General features: G+C 44.6%; 1 protein-coding gene across 5 annotated transcripts in view; it reads left to right on the forward strand.

The window, feature by feature from the left end:
* The window catches only part of TYSND1 (trypsin like peroxisomal matrix peptidase 1), a 32,793-nt gene continuing 19,524 nt past the window's right edge, over positions 1-13,269 (forward strand). For 3 of the 5 annotated variants that reach the window (XM_045023980.1, XM_045023979.1, XR_006581039.1), the window contains exons 1-4: positions 2-1,542; positions 3,758-3,888; positions 5,077-5,262; positions 7,016-7,257. In XM_045023980.1, coding sequence (XP_044879915.1) covers positions 380-1,542; positions 3,758-3,888; positions 5,077-5,262; positions 7,016-7,233 — 1,698 coding nt within the window. In that variant the 5' untranslated portion in view covers positions 2-379 and the 3' untranslated portion in view covers positions 7,234-7,257. Of the gene's footprint in view, positions 1,543-3,757; positions 3,889-5,076; positions 5,263-7,015; positions 7,258-13,269 lie in introns of all 5 variants that reach the window. The other 2 variants (XM_045023981.1, XM_045023982.1) reach the window with 2 other exon arrangements.

Consider the following 13,269-nt stretch of genomic DNA (forward strand, 5'->3'; position numbering starts at 1 on the left):
GGGAGCTGCCGCGGTCCTGGCTCTCGTGCCGCCGCCAGCCTGCCCTGCGCGAGCCCCCGGGGTGCGCGGCCCGGACAGTCCCTGCGCCTGGGGCTCTGGTACCTGCTCCCGCAGCGCCCCCAGCTCCTCTGCCCACGCAGGCGGGGCTGTCGCGTCCGTGTAGCCCCCGCGCCGCCCCTCCGGCGGGCCCATCTCCGCTCGTAGCGGGCGCTGTTGCTGCCTGGTGACCTCCCCAGCGCCCTGTCCCACGCACACGCCACCCGCGCCTCTGCAGGGGAGGCTGCGGTTACTCCTCCCATCTCTGCCTTGCACCCTCCGGTGCGGGGAGGGGGTCTAGTCCTTGCAGGCAGCTTCAGTGGCCAAGCCTGGGACTGAGATAATGCTGCTGTCTGGGGACAGGGCTTGCTGCGTCATTAGTGCTTCCAGCGCATGTGGGAATTCCGTGGGGACCCCAGCCCAGGGATCCTGGAGCTGTAGTGGGATCATCTTGAGCCAGAGTCCAGGGATTGTGCTGTGCCATGGAGCCATCTTCTCTCCTTTCCTCTTGGAGGAGGTGATAGCAGCAAAGCAAGGCAACTGGTCCCAGTGCAGTGTCCTGCTGGCGAACAGCTTCTCCCCAGATATTCAGATCCAGGTTCTCTGGGCTGCAGAAAGTAGAAGCAAAGGGAATGGTAAGGGTGTGTTGGGTAAAGATTTAGGGGCCTGCAGCCCAGCTCTGGGGTTCAATCCCCTTTCAAACCAACAGGGATCTCCTGGCACCCTCAGGCAGCATGATGCCAAGCTCCTTATGATGGTGCCCTGCCCAGAGTTCCAGGACACTTTCTCCAAAGTCTTCACCCGGGCTGAGCAGTGGCATTTCTGTAGGAGTGAAGATGAGCAGGAGCATGGGGCACTCTTGGATGATTTGCGCTATCTGCATTGGTTTGCCTTGCTGGAAATCCCAGACCTCAGCTCACCTGGTATAGCTCAAGTGAGCTGTGTGCTGGCTGAGTCATTGAGGAAAGGTGACACGCTATTTGCCTGTGGTTCCCCTTTTGGTTCATTTTGCCCAGACATTTTCATGAACACTCTTAGTAAAGGGATAGTGAGTAACCTAGCTGGAAAAGGCAATGTCCTTATTCTGACTGATGCTCGTTGCTTGCCTGGCACCGAAGGAGGAGGAGTCTTTGCGTGCTCTGAAGATAGTTTTAATCTGGTTGGAATAATTGTGGCTCCACTTTGTTGGAAGGCCAATGAATGGGTTGGATTGACGTTGGTTTGTTCAATTGGCCATATTCTGGAGAATGTCAGGAGTGCCTGGGTTGGGTCTAGAAGTTCTATGAAAACCTGGTGGCCTCATGTGCAATTGGTTGCTAAGCCTGTTGGGAAGATGGCAGTCAGCCCTGGTCCTGCACAGTATCTCCTGTCTGCAGTGGTGTTGGTGGAGTGTGGTCAAGTCTGGGGATCTGGCGTGCTGGTCAGTTCAAGGCTAGTGTTGACCTGTCGACATGTGGTAAATGATGCCTCGGATGTCTGTGTAAGGGTACAGCACAGCCCTGAAAAGTAAGTCTTGATTCTTGTTTTTGTTTGACTTTGTTTAAGAGTAAGTAGGACAATGCAATTAATGTGGTAATGCAATAATCTGCGAAGTGCCATACACTGCAGCCTATAGCCTCTTCCTTAAATTACTGCTTTGAAGTTTCTAATAAAACTCTTCTGCATCTCCTAACAAACACTGCCATCCAAATATTTGAGCAACCTGGCAGTTCTGGATAATAAGTGTGAAATGGCCAGTGTGTTCCATATCAAACACTAACCGACCCAGCCACGCGTATACCCAACATTGATTTGTCATGCTATTCGTGGCCCTTTCTGAACCTATACAGTATGGGCCAGGGTCAGTGTGCAGACAGCCTTCAAACCTGGGGCCAATGAGAGGATCCCACATTTGGATGTGCCAAAGACAGACACCCTTTGAGCAGATGTGATGGTCATCTGAGGCCTCTGCACTTTGCTGATGAGGCTGCTGCAAAATAGCTTGGCAACCTCTGCATTTGATAAGGTATCAAACACTTGTATCGCTATTCTCTGCATCCCTTTTATACATTTTCCAGAGGTCAAATATGTTCTATGAATTAAAATTACTGTCAGTCTGTCCCTGGTGTTTATCAACATGGTTCTCACCTGATCACATATTTTAGCCTAATGTGTGAAGGGATACTATATTCAAAAATCCACTTGGCTTTACACGTAAAACAATTACAGTGTATAGCAAGCAGTGCAAATCACAAATTTCAGAGAAGCATGCAAGACACAACTTGCACAGTATGCTATGAACTAACCAAAGAAGCCATATATTAACCTGGGGAAATTTCAGTATTCTGTAAACAACTTGTTGCCAAAGCTCTTTAACTAAAAGCACTTTGGATTAAGAGGAAGTTAAGAAGTGCACTTTGGGACTGCAGCAGTGGGAAGGTTCAAAATTGAAGACTCCCTGGCTAATACTTTATTCATGGCTCCCAGGCAGAGTGCTACTGAAAGAGTGAGCATCTCTACAACCCTGCGCAGATACAAAATTTGTATCCACATCTGATCCGCGGACCATGTTCGTGGTTATCCACAGATTTGCAGGGCTCTAAGCATCTCCTGTCCCTCTCTAAGCAAGGCAACACCCAACTTGGGAGTAGCATAGATGGCCAATAGGGGAAACTGCCTAGAGGTGCAACTGGAGGGTTGGAGGGGAGTCAAACTCAGATGTAGGGAAGAATGAGGCTGCTGTCCTCAAAACTACAAGAGAACTTCTGCAGGCTCCCTGTGGTAGAGAAGGTGAAGTTATTTAGAATGTCTGTACAAAAGTGACTCTCCTGAATCAAGCTCCTGTTGTAGTCAGTATGTCAATAATAGTGATCGCTGCTTGGACTATTAACAGGTCTGGGAGTCAGTCCAAGATCAGAGGTTCACTCTGAAGAGTTTCCGTTCTCTGACCAGATCCTTATCTCATGGTCATACCTATTGTAGATGGCATTCTTAAGATCCCTTTTTTGTGTCTTATTTTTCTAATCCAAGAAGGCAGACTCTCTGCTAGTGTGACTCTAAGGTGAATTTTATGTCTTATCCTGTTGAGTGATGCATTCATTCCCCTGCTTCCTGTTCTAAATGTTTCTTTGTGCATCTGGGGTGCAGTCTCAGGTAGGTGACATTCCAGGGTGCTGGATCTAAGGACACTTTGTCAGGTGGTTTAAAACGATCCCTTCCCTGTTGCCTTCAAAAGAGCTTTACTATTTTCAGTGCAACCTAATGCAATTGCGTCCCACCTGATACCAGTGCAAGGGATACTGGGGACTGCCTCAGCACTTCTAAAGGGGAGCTGAGGCAGTAGCAGTAAAAGAATCTGGAGCTCAGCTCAGAACTGAGGGCACTGGGCAGGAGACAGTCAGACCCTGCAGGATGTGGTATTGGGACAAATAAGGGACCACATGGATTGCTGAGGTGATGGGATGTGTCACACGTAGGGCATTTAATCTGCTTGGACCTGCTTTGTTTTACCTACACCATATTGGTATATGAAGATTTCTTGGGATTGTGTGACACTGATAAGTGTTGAAGAGTTAAATCCTGCTTCCTTGCGAGTGAACTTTGCCACAAAATGGATGAAGTCAGTTAATTTGGAGGCCTGAACCTGATGTACAACATCTTACTAGATTTGGAGTCTGTATTCCTTTCCAAAACTATAATTTTCAGACTTACACTGAAAAACTCTGTTTGTATTTGCTCCTAGGGGCTGTGTCCTTAAAGGGAAAGTGGTGTTTACTACAAACGATGATTCTCCCTATGACATAGCAGTGGTAGAACTAGAAGAAAGCTTACTGTGTTTTGCAAAACCTGTTTTAGCTACCAAGTTTGGTCCAGGTAACTATTCTTCTATTTACTGTCCTGCTTGTAGCTTCACTGGTCATGGATTGGATGTCTGACTGGTAACTCAAACTCCAAGGGCCTGAATCCTCAGCTGGAGAAGTGAAAGCTCAAAGAGCTGTGTGGTTATGCTTACCTTTAGAACAGGGGTTTGCGTGACCAGGACTTGCAGTTGCACCCAAGGCCAAGATTTGTACTACAGTACTAAGGGAAGTGCTGCACTTGACACCTTCATTCAATGATAGGAAGAGGTGGTGCTTGCCATCTTGCAGGGTAAGATATTTAACAAATGTCCCTTCTTATTTGGCTGGTCAAGTGACAGATCAAAAGACTGGGGTTATGTTTTAAAGTTAGTGGCCTGGCTAGCATTCCCTCCAAGTAAAACACTTTCCGGTGTCCAAACCTGTGAGTGCTATCACTAAGCATACTGTGCTGCATCCGCACATGCAGTCATTATGTTACTGGGTTCAAGCCCTGTAAAGTGCAAAGCAGAGGAAGAGAACACAGACGTGACATACTTGATCTCACTAAAGATTTGTTAAGATACCATATCAAATGTTTGCATCCACTTTTAGCTTGGATATGTATGCTGTCACGTGACCTGAAAACTGGCTGAAGGACAGTAAACAATAGAAGTTGTGGAGAGCGCATTCTTATAGTTTAGTGTAGGGATCAATTTTACATCTGCAGGGCAGTGAAAACTTTTGTGTCTTGCCCACAGCATGGTGATGTGCTGTATACTACTGAAAGCAATCGATAGTATAATGTTAACGCAGCAATCTGGAATAAACTGTGAAAACAAACATGAACAGAAGAATAATAAAATGGGATCTAGGACAGTTACAAAACTGGACAGAAAATAAGAACTACAGATGTCCCTACTGTAGCTGGTAGGGGAGTTTTTCAAAGGTACAGATGGCAGTTAAGCATCTAATTGCCATTTGTGCTCTCGGAAAATTTTCACCAGTGACTTTTCAAGTATGGCTGACACCTCATTAGACAACAGACATTCTACTTCCAGATCGTATTCTGCATTCTCTTTTTCCTGACTTCTTCCATTACATGTAACGCTTGTCTAAGAGCTCATCCACTCCTGCTGCTTATTTACTACATGAATTCACCCTTTTATTTACCTCCCCTCCCCTGAGCCACCTGATTCTTGCTGCTGTTGTCTTCTCCATGCAGGAGAAGAAGTGAGTGTTGTTGGCTTTGGTGTGTTCGGCCAGAGCTGCGGCCCATCAGTGACATCAGGAATCTTGTCAGCTGTGATCACGGTGGATGAGAAGCCAGTGATGCTTCAGACAACCTGTGCGATTCATGGTGGCTCAAGTGGGGGGGCCCTTTTCTCCACAAACAGCGGAAAGCTCCTTGGTAAATAATATGCTTCATCTCAGTTCATCTCCCTTCCCCTCACCCCACCCCAAATGAGGGGAATGGCCAGTCATGTAATGAACCATCATGGCTGGGTGCTTTCTCTGTTCCCCTTACCTCCCCGTTCAGGAGAGAGCTTTTTTCTTTTACAAAGATTATACACGTTGTTAAATGGCCACCATCACAGAAAAGGTAGGATGAGGGGATGATACTCGAAGTTTCTGTAATGCTTTCCATTTTAGGATTTCAGAATGTGTCACAAAAATTAACCCTCACAGTGCATATCTACTGTGAGATTATTTCCTCCTTTTCAACGGGAAGACTGAGATACAGATTGTCATGCAAGTCACACAGACACTCACCAGAGGTAGGAATAGAATCTGAGGCTCCTGATTCCCAGTCTTGTTTTACCCACTAGATGAATACTTTGTCACTTGAACTTGATACTCCCCTTTCATTGTGACTAGCTGAAACCTTTCTTATCAAGGGCCTAAGCAAGTTAATACACTCCGTTGAAAACATAGTTGAAATCCTGGGTCTGGTAACCAGGAAAAAGATTTTTTGGGGTCTCCTGATGTTATCTCTTTGTGCATATCTCAAATTATACAGTTCAGTACACTTAGTAGCCTTTAATGAAAGAGCTTACATAGGACATTTTCACTGCATTTTCAGAGTAGGTGGGAGCAGGGGACTGTCCAAGGCTGGAATAGCTACTGAAGTTCCAAGCCAGGACTGGGGAACGCTAGTAGAGTTGTGCTGGAAGAACTACATGGATCCAGCCTGCACTAAGCTGGACTACATAACCATTCCTCTCATACGCCACGTCCCGAGGTTGCAGTCTAGCAACGCATGTGCTTAACTATAAGCATTTGAATACTTCTGTTGCATAGGACTACTTACATCAAGTACTGAAGTGCTTTGCTGGAACGGGGCCTAAAATTGCCAGTCAGTCTCCCCACAAAGGGTGGGGGGGGGAATCAGGGTTTTTTTTATATATCTAGTTTAATCAGTGTAGAGTCCTTCAGAAAGGGTCTTGCAGGGCTGTCTGAAGTGCTGACGGCATGTTCTGTGCAATGAGAAGGAGCTAGGAGATCCTTCCCTGTATACTGTTATAACCACAAAACTCAATAGCAAATTGTTTCTGCTGTGGGATACCTGATTCTTTAGTATGACTATTTTATCAGTAGAAAGTGTGTATTAGGTCAAGGGCATGTTTCAGTACTTGTATCCTTTTTGTGTTAGCAATTCCCTTTTGGAAGCTAGAAAACATAACACTATTTTCCCTCAGTTATGTCCTCTTCGGAATGGCAAGCTTCTTATGAGGACACTACACTCGGACTTATAAGAACTAGTTCTGCTGTTGATTAAAATGTGTAGCATTTATGCTAAGGAACTTAAATATCTGTGTCTGTTTCCCCATCTGAAAAAATGAAGTTAAAATACCTACCCACCTTTGCAAAGTTCTTTCAGATGGTGCAGATGTAAATAGCTATTTAAATGCTAAGCATTATTATTTATCCTTCTTTGTATTTTGGAGTTTGAAATCTTACTCTGGCCTTTCTTTCTTTGCACTGATGGCCCACATTTGGGGAATAAGGTTGTCTGTGCTTGATACAAAGTAGCAAAGGACGTATTCTGCTTCTGTCTAGGTCCTGCAATCTATCCATTGTATGGAGGCATGTTTTTAGTGCTTAACTTCTTAAGCTACCAGAGAGTTCACAAACTCTCTCCTTTTATTCTTCCCCACATACAGGGATTGTTGCTAGCAACACAAAGGACAACAGCATAGGGGCTACATACCCTCACCTGAACTACAGTGTTCCCATCACAGTTCTACAGCCAGCAGTCTTGGAGTACAGCCGTACTGGAGACCTGCGTGGTTTCCAGGAGCTGAACAGGGCCAATGACAGAAGCAGACTAGTGTGGCGGCTCCAAAGAAAGACCACAGAGGTACCACACAGCAAGCTATGAGGCTGGCCATCTCAGAAAAGAAAGGTAGAGCTCTCCTGTGAGCAGGATGTTCTAGGGGGAAGGGGATTCACACAATTCAATGTTGTATAATCTGTAGCTATGTTGAATTTGCCATAAATTGTCCACGGTCTACCTGAAGGTATGGTGTGTCTGGGGCTGACCAGCTTTCCTGAAATCAATGATGTTAACATTGGTTCTGGCTGAACTGAGTGAAAGCAAAAGATGATGAGCAGCTGTTGTACTGGGCAGAGCCAATCAGAGTAGAACTATAGAAATGAACTGTAATGATTCCATGGGTCCCTGACCAGGCTGCAGACTCTGCATTAGGTGAGCTCCCTGGATGATGGCATGTTCCTCTCTATCATTCCTGGAAGTGCTGTCCCCAGGAGTGCAATTCCCTTCAGCTGCAGACACTGACTAGCTATTCATTATTTGGAGGTGCTGAGGAGGCGAGAATAGTGATTGCCTGGCCATACATCTTAGTGAAAGGGTGGTGTGACTTTCTGGAAGTACTTAGTGTCAGCAGGAGGGAAGTGAATCTCTCAGGATGCTGATGGTGCAAGGAACATAACCAGGAGTCAAGGGTTGGTATTTTTTTGTTTTTTGTTTCCCCCCCCCCCCACACACACACACCCACCCACCCACACAACAAAATAGAAGCTGTGGGATTGTATTGTGTGAGACATCTAAAGTCCTATCTGGGTGTAGCACTAACACAAATGGGAATAATCCTACAGTGGCAGAGGATCATCTGATGAGACTCTTCCATCTTTAAGTCTCCTTCAGGAAAGGAGATTAAAGCATAGCTGTTGGTGAGAGAATTTGTAGTTCAGAGCCCCTGGGTATATTAGAGGCCCATAGGTGTCCTATGGATTAGCTAATCCTACACCATCTCTTATTGTTCAGCTCCTTCAGTGTTTTGGCAGTGAGTTATTTGGGAGTAGAGATGTTTTCTCTGTCTATTCAAGTCTGGTTTTAACTGCAGACTATGGAGTACTGGAAGGGAAATCAAAAGACTATTGCTCTGAAGAAAAGGCAAACATCAGGTCTAAATGTGAATGCATTTACCTTACACATTTTTACCATCTTCCTTTTCTCTTTTGCTACTTAAAATAAACTGTTGGTAAAGATTATGTTCGGACAAGAATTTTCAGTCTCTGGAAGTGTTCATGCCGTTACTTCCTATTACTGAAACTGATGTTACAAGTGTTGTTGTTGTACCCCAAGGTGGACCAAAGCTACAAATTTTGGGAGTGTCTGCATCTGGGGCTTTGAATCTGGTTGGGCCAGCTACTGGCAAAAGACTCCTCCAGATACAGCACTGATTCTTCCCTGTGGAAGCATGCAGAAGGAGAGTGCATATTATGGAACACAGCTTTACTAATAGGGAGGGACTTCATGATATTTGATCAAGTTTGCCCTATTATGTAATACACACAAAAGCCTGAACTAAACACGTCTCCAAACACATTTGGAAACTTGTAGTGCCAAACTCCAATTTGGAGGCTCATTTCTGCTATCCAAGCTTTTATTTCTAAGAGCTAAATAATCTTACCCAGAGATTAAATGCCTCCTATGTCCACTGGGTGCCACTCATACTCCAGCACCTGCAGTGGGGACAAGATTTAGCAGTTTATCCTGATGCCAGTACTATTCATGTATCTTTTTTTGTTTGTTGGGGAAGAGTGTCCCTACTCGCATTAGAAATCCTGCTTGGGGTTGCACTGATACAACTGTCTGATTTGTGCATGACAGCAGGACCCTATTTCCTGATTAAATACAAAAGAATGTGAACTTGGCCATTAGTGATCTATTAGAAACTGAGCAAATTAATCAAATATGATGACTTAGAGGAGAGAGCCTCTGGCTGGCCTGATGAAGTGAAGCAGCGAAGTGTGCTGTTATGACCAACGCTCTATTCCAGGGGTTGGCAACCTTTCAGCAGTGGTGTGCCGAGTCTTCATTTATTCACTAATTTAAGGTTTCGTGTGCCAGTAATACATTTTAACCTTTTTAGAAGATCTTTCTTAGTTATATATTATAGACTTAAACTATTGTTGTATGTAAAGTAAATAAGGTTTCAAAATGTTTAAGAAGCTTCATTTAAAATTAAATTAAAATGCAGAGCCTCCCGGACTGGTGACCAGGACCCAGGCAGTGTGACTGCCACTGAAAAAAAGCTCGCGTGCCGCCTTCGGCACCCGTGCCATAGGTTGCCTACCCCTGCTCTATTCAAAGGCACTGGAGTAAAACTATTGACGACTTTGAGACTGGAGATGGGCCTGAGGTTCTTAGTTTGGATCTGGTTACAAAGTTCATGACTGTTTGGATCCAGGGTTTATGCTTCTAATTAAAGCAGTGTGCACACTCATGGGAGGGAGGGAATACGTCGAAGTGTCTGATATAAAGGCTGGAAAGTCTGCACTGCAGAACCATTGTCTCTTGTCATTGCTGTGTCTAAAGTGTATTAGAGTTCAGTTATTTGGCTTATGATTGCGGCAAAACCTTTTCCAGTTGAGGGTTGTTGCCGTCATTGAATAGTATCTCTGACCTCATCTGATTTCTCTCCCCCCTCCCTCCCCACTAGGCAGGTAGCAGGTGGTTGTTTGCAGACAGCTGCTTGTTAACTTATGAAATAAAGCTGGGTCATGCCAGCTGTTCCTACTGACTTCACGTACTACACAGTGGTGCGCGCTTTGCAGTTGATTATGTCTATGCAACTCTAAGTTTGGTAGCACAGGTTGGCCTAAGGCAGTAATGAGGCAGCAGGAAGCTGTGTATATTCTTGTTGTAGGATCCTTCTTCTCCTCTCCCAGGTTGTGTATGGTAGATCATCTCCCTGAAAGAAAAGGCACAGCTTCCTGTGATATCACTCACTGCTGACACTCCACTCCACTCCAATCTGAATTATCTGCTTGTGGGGATGTAGACAAGTGGGTGTAAAAGCAATACCGAATCTATTGCTGTGATGCAGCTGGAGTAGATTGGCTGCTTTTGTGGCTAGGTCCTATGGCAAGTTTGTGTGCAGCCCATTTATCTCTCAGCCTCCTGGAATCACCTTGAGAAATATCCACTTGGGGCTTGATAGCGCTTAAGAAATGAAGACCTTAGTGTACAGCTGCTTTTTTTTTGGCAGTTCATAAATGATATAGTTTTTGTCACTTGAGCAATAAATATCTCTGACTTCAGCTCATTCTTCCTCTGTCATGCAGAAGAGGAATGAGTTTGTTTAAACAACAAATGTTCCTGGAGGAAAAGGGAATATTCCAGGGCAGCATAGATGGCCTAGCCCTAGGCAGTCCTTTAAATCTCTCACAAGCAGAGAAGGGTAGATGCTCTCCAACCACAATGCTGGAGAGAGCTTTGCATGCCTCAAAATAAAATCTGGACATTGCTTGCAATGTTCTTTTGATTTAATGAGCATTAACTTGCATTCATTCAGCAATCTCTGGTTGTAAAGTGGTTCTTGCATGGGACAGTTATCATACGGTTACCGTACAGTTTCTGTAACCCGTATGCCTGACTTAATTGCTTGGACAAATCAGGTAGTTAATAGAATCATAGGACTGGAAAGGATGTCAAGAGGTCTTCTAGTTCAATCCCCTACATCCAAGGCAGGACTAAGACAATCCCTGACACGTGTTTGTCTAACCTGCTCTTAAAAATCTCCAATGATGGAGATTCCGCAACCTCCCTGGCTAATTTATTCCAGTGCTTAACTATCCCGACAGCTAGGAAGTTTTTCCTAATGTCCAGCATAAACTGCCCCTGCTGCAATTTAAGCCCACTGCTTCTTGTGCTATCCTCAGAGGTTAGAGAACAATTTTTGTCCCTCCCTTGTAACAACCCTTTATTTACTTTGAAAACTTATGTCCTCCCTCCGTTTTCTCTTCTCCAGACTAAACAAACCCAATTTTTTCAGTATTCCCTCATAGGTTTTCTAGACCTTTAATCCTTTTTGTTGCTGTCCTCTGGACTTTCTCCCATTTGTCCACCTCTTTCCTGAAATGTGGTGCCCAGAATTGGAGGCAATACTCCAGTTGAGGCCTAATCAGCACAAAGTAGAGTGGCAGAATTACTTCTCGTGGCTTGCTTACAGCACTCCTGATAATACATCCCAGAATGTTTGCGCTTTTTTTTTTTGCGCAACAGTGTTACTGTTCACACATTTAGCTTGTGCTCCACTATGACCCCCAGATCTTTCTGCAGTACTCCTTCCTAGGCAGTCATTTCCCCTTTTGTATATTTGCAACTGATTTGTTCCTTCTTAAGTGGAGTATTTTGCATTTGTCCTTCTTGAATTTCATCATCTGTTCTTCAGACCATTTCTCCAGTTTGTCCTGATCATTTTGAATTTTAATCCTATCCTCCAAAGCACTTGCAACCCCTCACAGTTTGGTATCGTCCACAAACTTTATAAGTGTACTCTCTATGCCATTATCTAAATCATTGATGAAGATATTGAATAGAGCTGGACCTAGAACTGATCCCTGCGGAACCCCACTCAATATGCCCTTTCAGCTTGACTGTGTACCACTGATGATTACTTTCAACCTTTTATGCACCCACCTTATAGTAGCTCTATCTAGGTTGTATTTCCCTAGTTTGTTTATGAGAAGGACATGCGAGACAGTATCAAAAGCCTTACGTTTGAATGTACTATTACCTTGATTTTAGTATCTAATCATTTGTGTTAATTGTGGGCCACTGCATGCCTCAAGCGAGTGGGAACTGGGTTCCTATTGCTTTTCTGTACTGGATTTAATTTGTATTCCTTGAGCCTATGGGAGCAGAGGCCTGGAATGGCAGATGCTTGGTTTTGGATTGATCAACTCTGGCACTTCTGGGTTCCAGAGGAGTTCTGCCCAGTCCCCTTCAGGCGGAAGAATTGGTGGGGAGGGAGGGGGCTCCGGGAGGCTATTTGAGTGTGTGTGGTTTTTAGGGGGTGGGGGAGAGGGAGGGAGAATGTTGGGCCTTGGCTATTACTGAGAAAAACAGAACTAGACAGTGGAAGACTCATATCCTTGAAATCCAAAAAAATTTGTAAAGTTTTTTTTCCCCCCTCAGAAGCTGTAAAATAAAATTCCTTTCTAATCACTTTCTTATATTTACCAAGCAATCTTTAAACCGTCTGTTCTTCACCCTGGTTCCCTCTGCTACCCAAAATCTTGAACTAAATACAGCTTCTCTTGCTTATTTCAATAGTGCAAAGCTTTTCCTTAGTACTGCACAATTCCTAAAATTTATAGTTAGGCACTGAGTTGTTTCCAATCACAATGCAGTTTTAAGGTCTTGTAGTTTGTTGCTTGTGTTCCTCTCTACAAGAGAGACTTTCTTTAAAAAGGAAGTCTTCTCTAGCCCCATCTCTCCCTTCCCTAAGAAGGAAGGGTAATTGGTTTTTGCATGCTTATGGGTATGCATACATAGTCACCAATACCATTTGCTGCCTTTAATTCAGAGAAGGGAAATCTAAATAGAAGCCCAAATTATTTTTTTTAAACTAGGTTTCCTTTCAATAAGTGGAGGTGTATCCCTTTCAGCATGATTTATGTTACACTATCACTGTCCTGTTCCTGTAGACTTGACCTTTTTTTTTCTCATACCTTTTGAATTTGTACTTTCCAGTGTCCATCTTTATGCAGGTACAGGAGCTCTGGATTTTGTGAATCATTCCAGATCCCCTGCTACTCACTTCCAACAACACTCCCTCTCCAGGCTGAAAAGAGGTCCACGTATCCTATCACTTCTATCCAATAACATTTCCAGTGTGACCTTTCTGAAGCCAACAGACACATCGGAATACCTCAGATCCACACACTGAGGTGCAGGGAGGAACAGCTGGGTTGGGGCACTGTAGTGTTTCAAGCTTTCTGGTTCACATAGCTCTGTTCATGCTGTTGCTTCTGGCTCTAACGCACAAGCTGTGTCCCTAGCATTCTCAGTCACTTGCTGGCTGGAGCCGAAGATGGTACCTAAATGGCTGGGCAAAAGCAGCCCTGACCGAGAGCTCTGGAAAACACCTCTCCCAGCATTCAC

The sequence above is a fragment of the Mauremys mutica genome, chromosome 7 (assembly GCF_020497125.1).
Source record: "Mauremys mutica isolate MM-2020 ecotype Southern chromosome 7, ASM2049712v1, whole genome shotgun sequence".
Taxonomy (NCBI): domain Eukaryota; kingdom Metazoa; phylum Chordata; order Testudines; family Geoemydidae; genus Mauremys; species Mauremys mutica.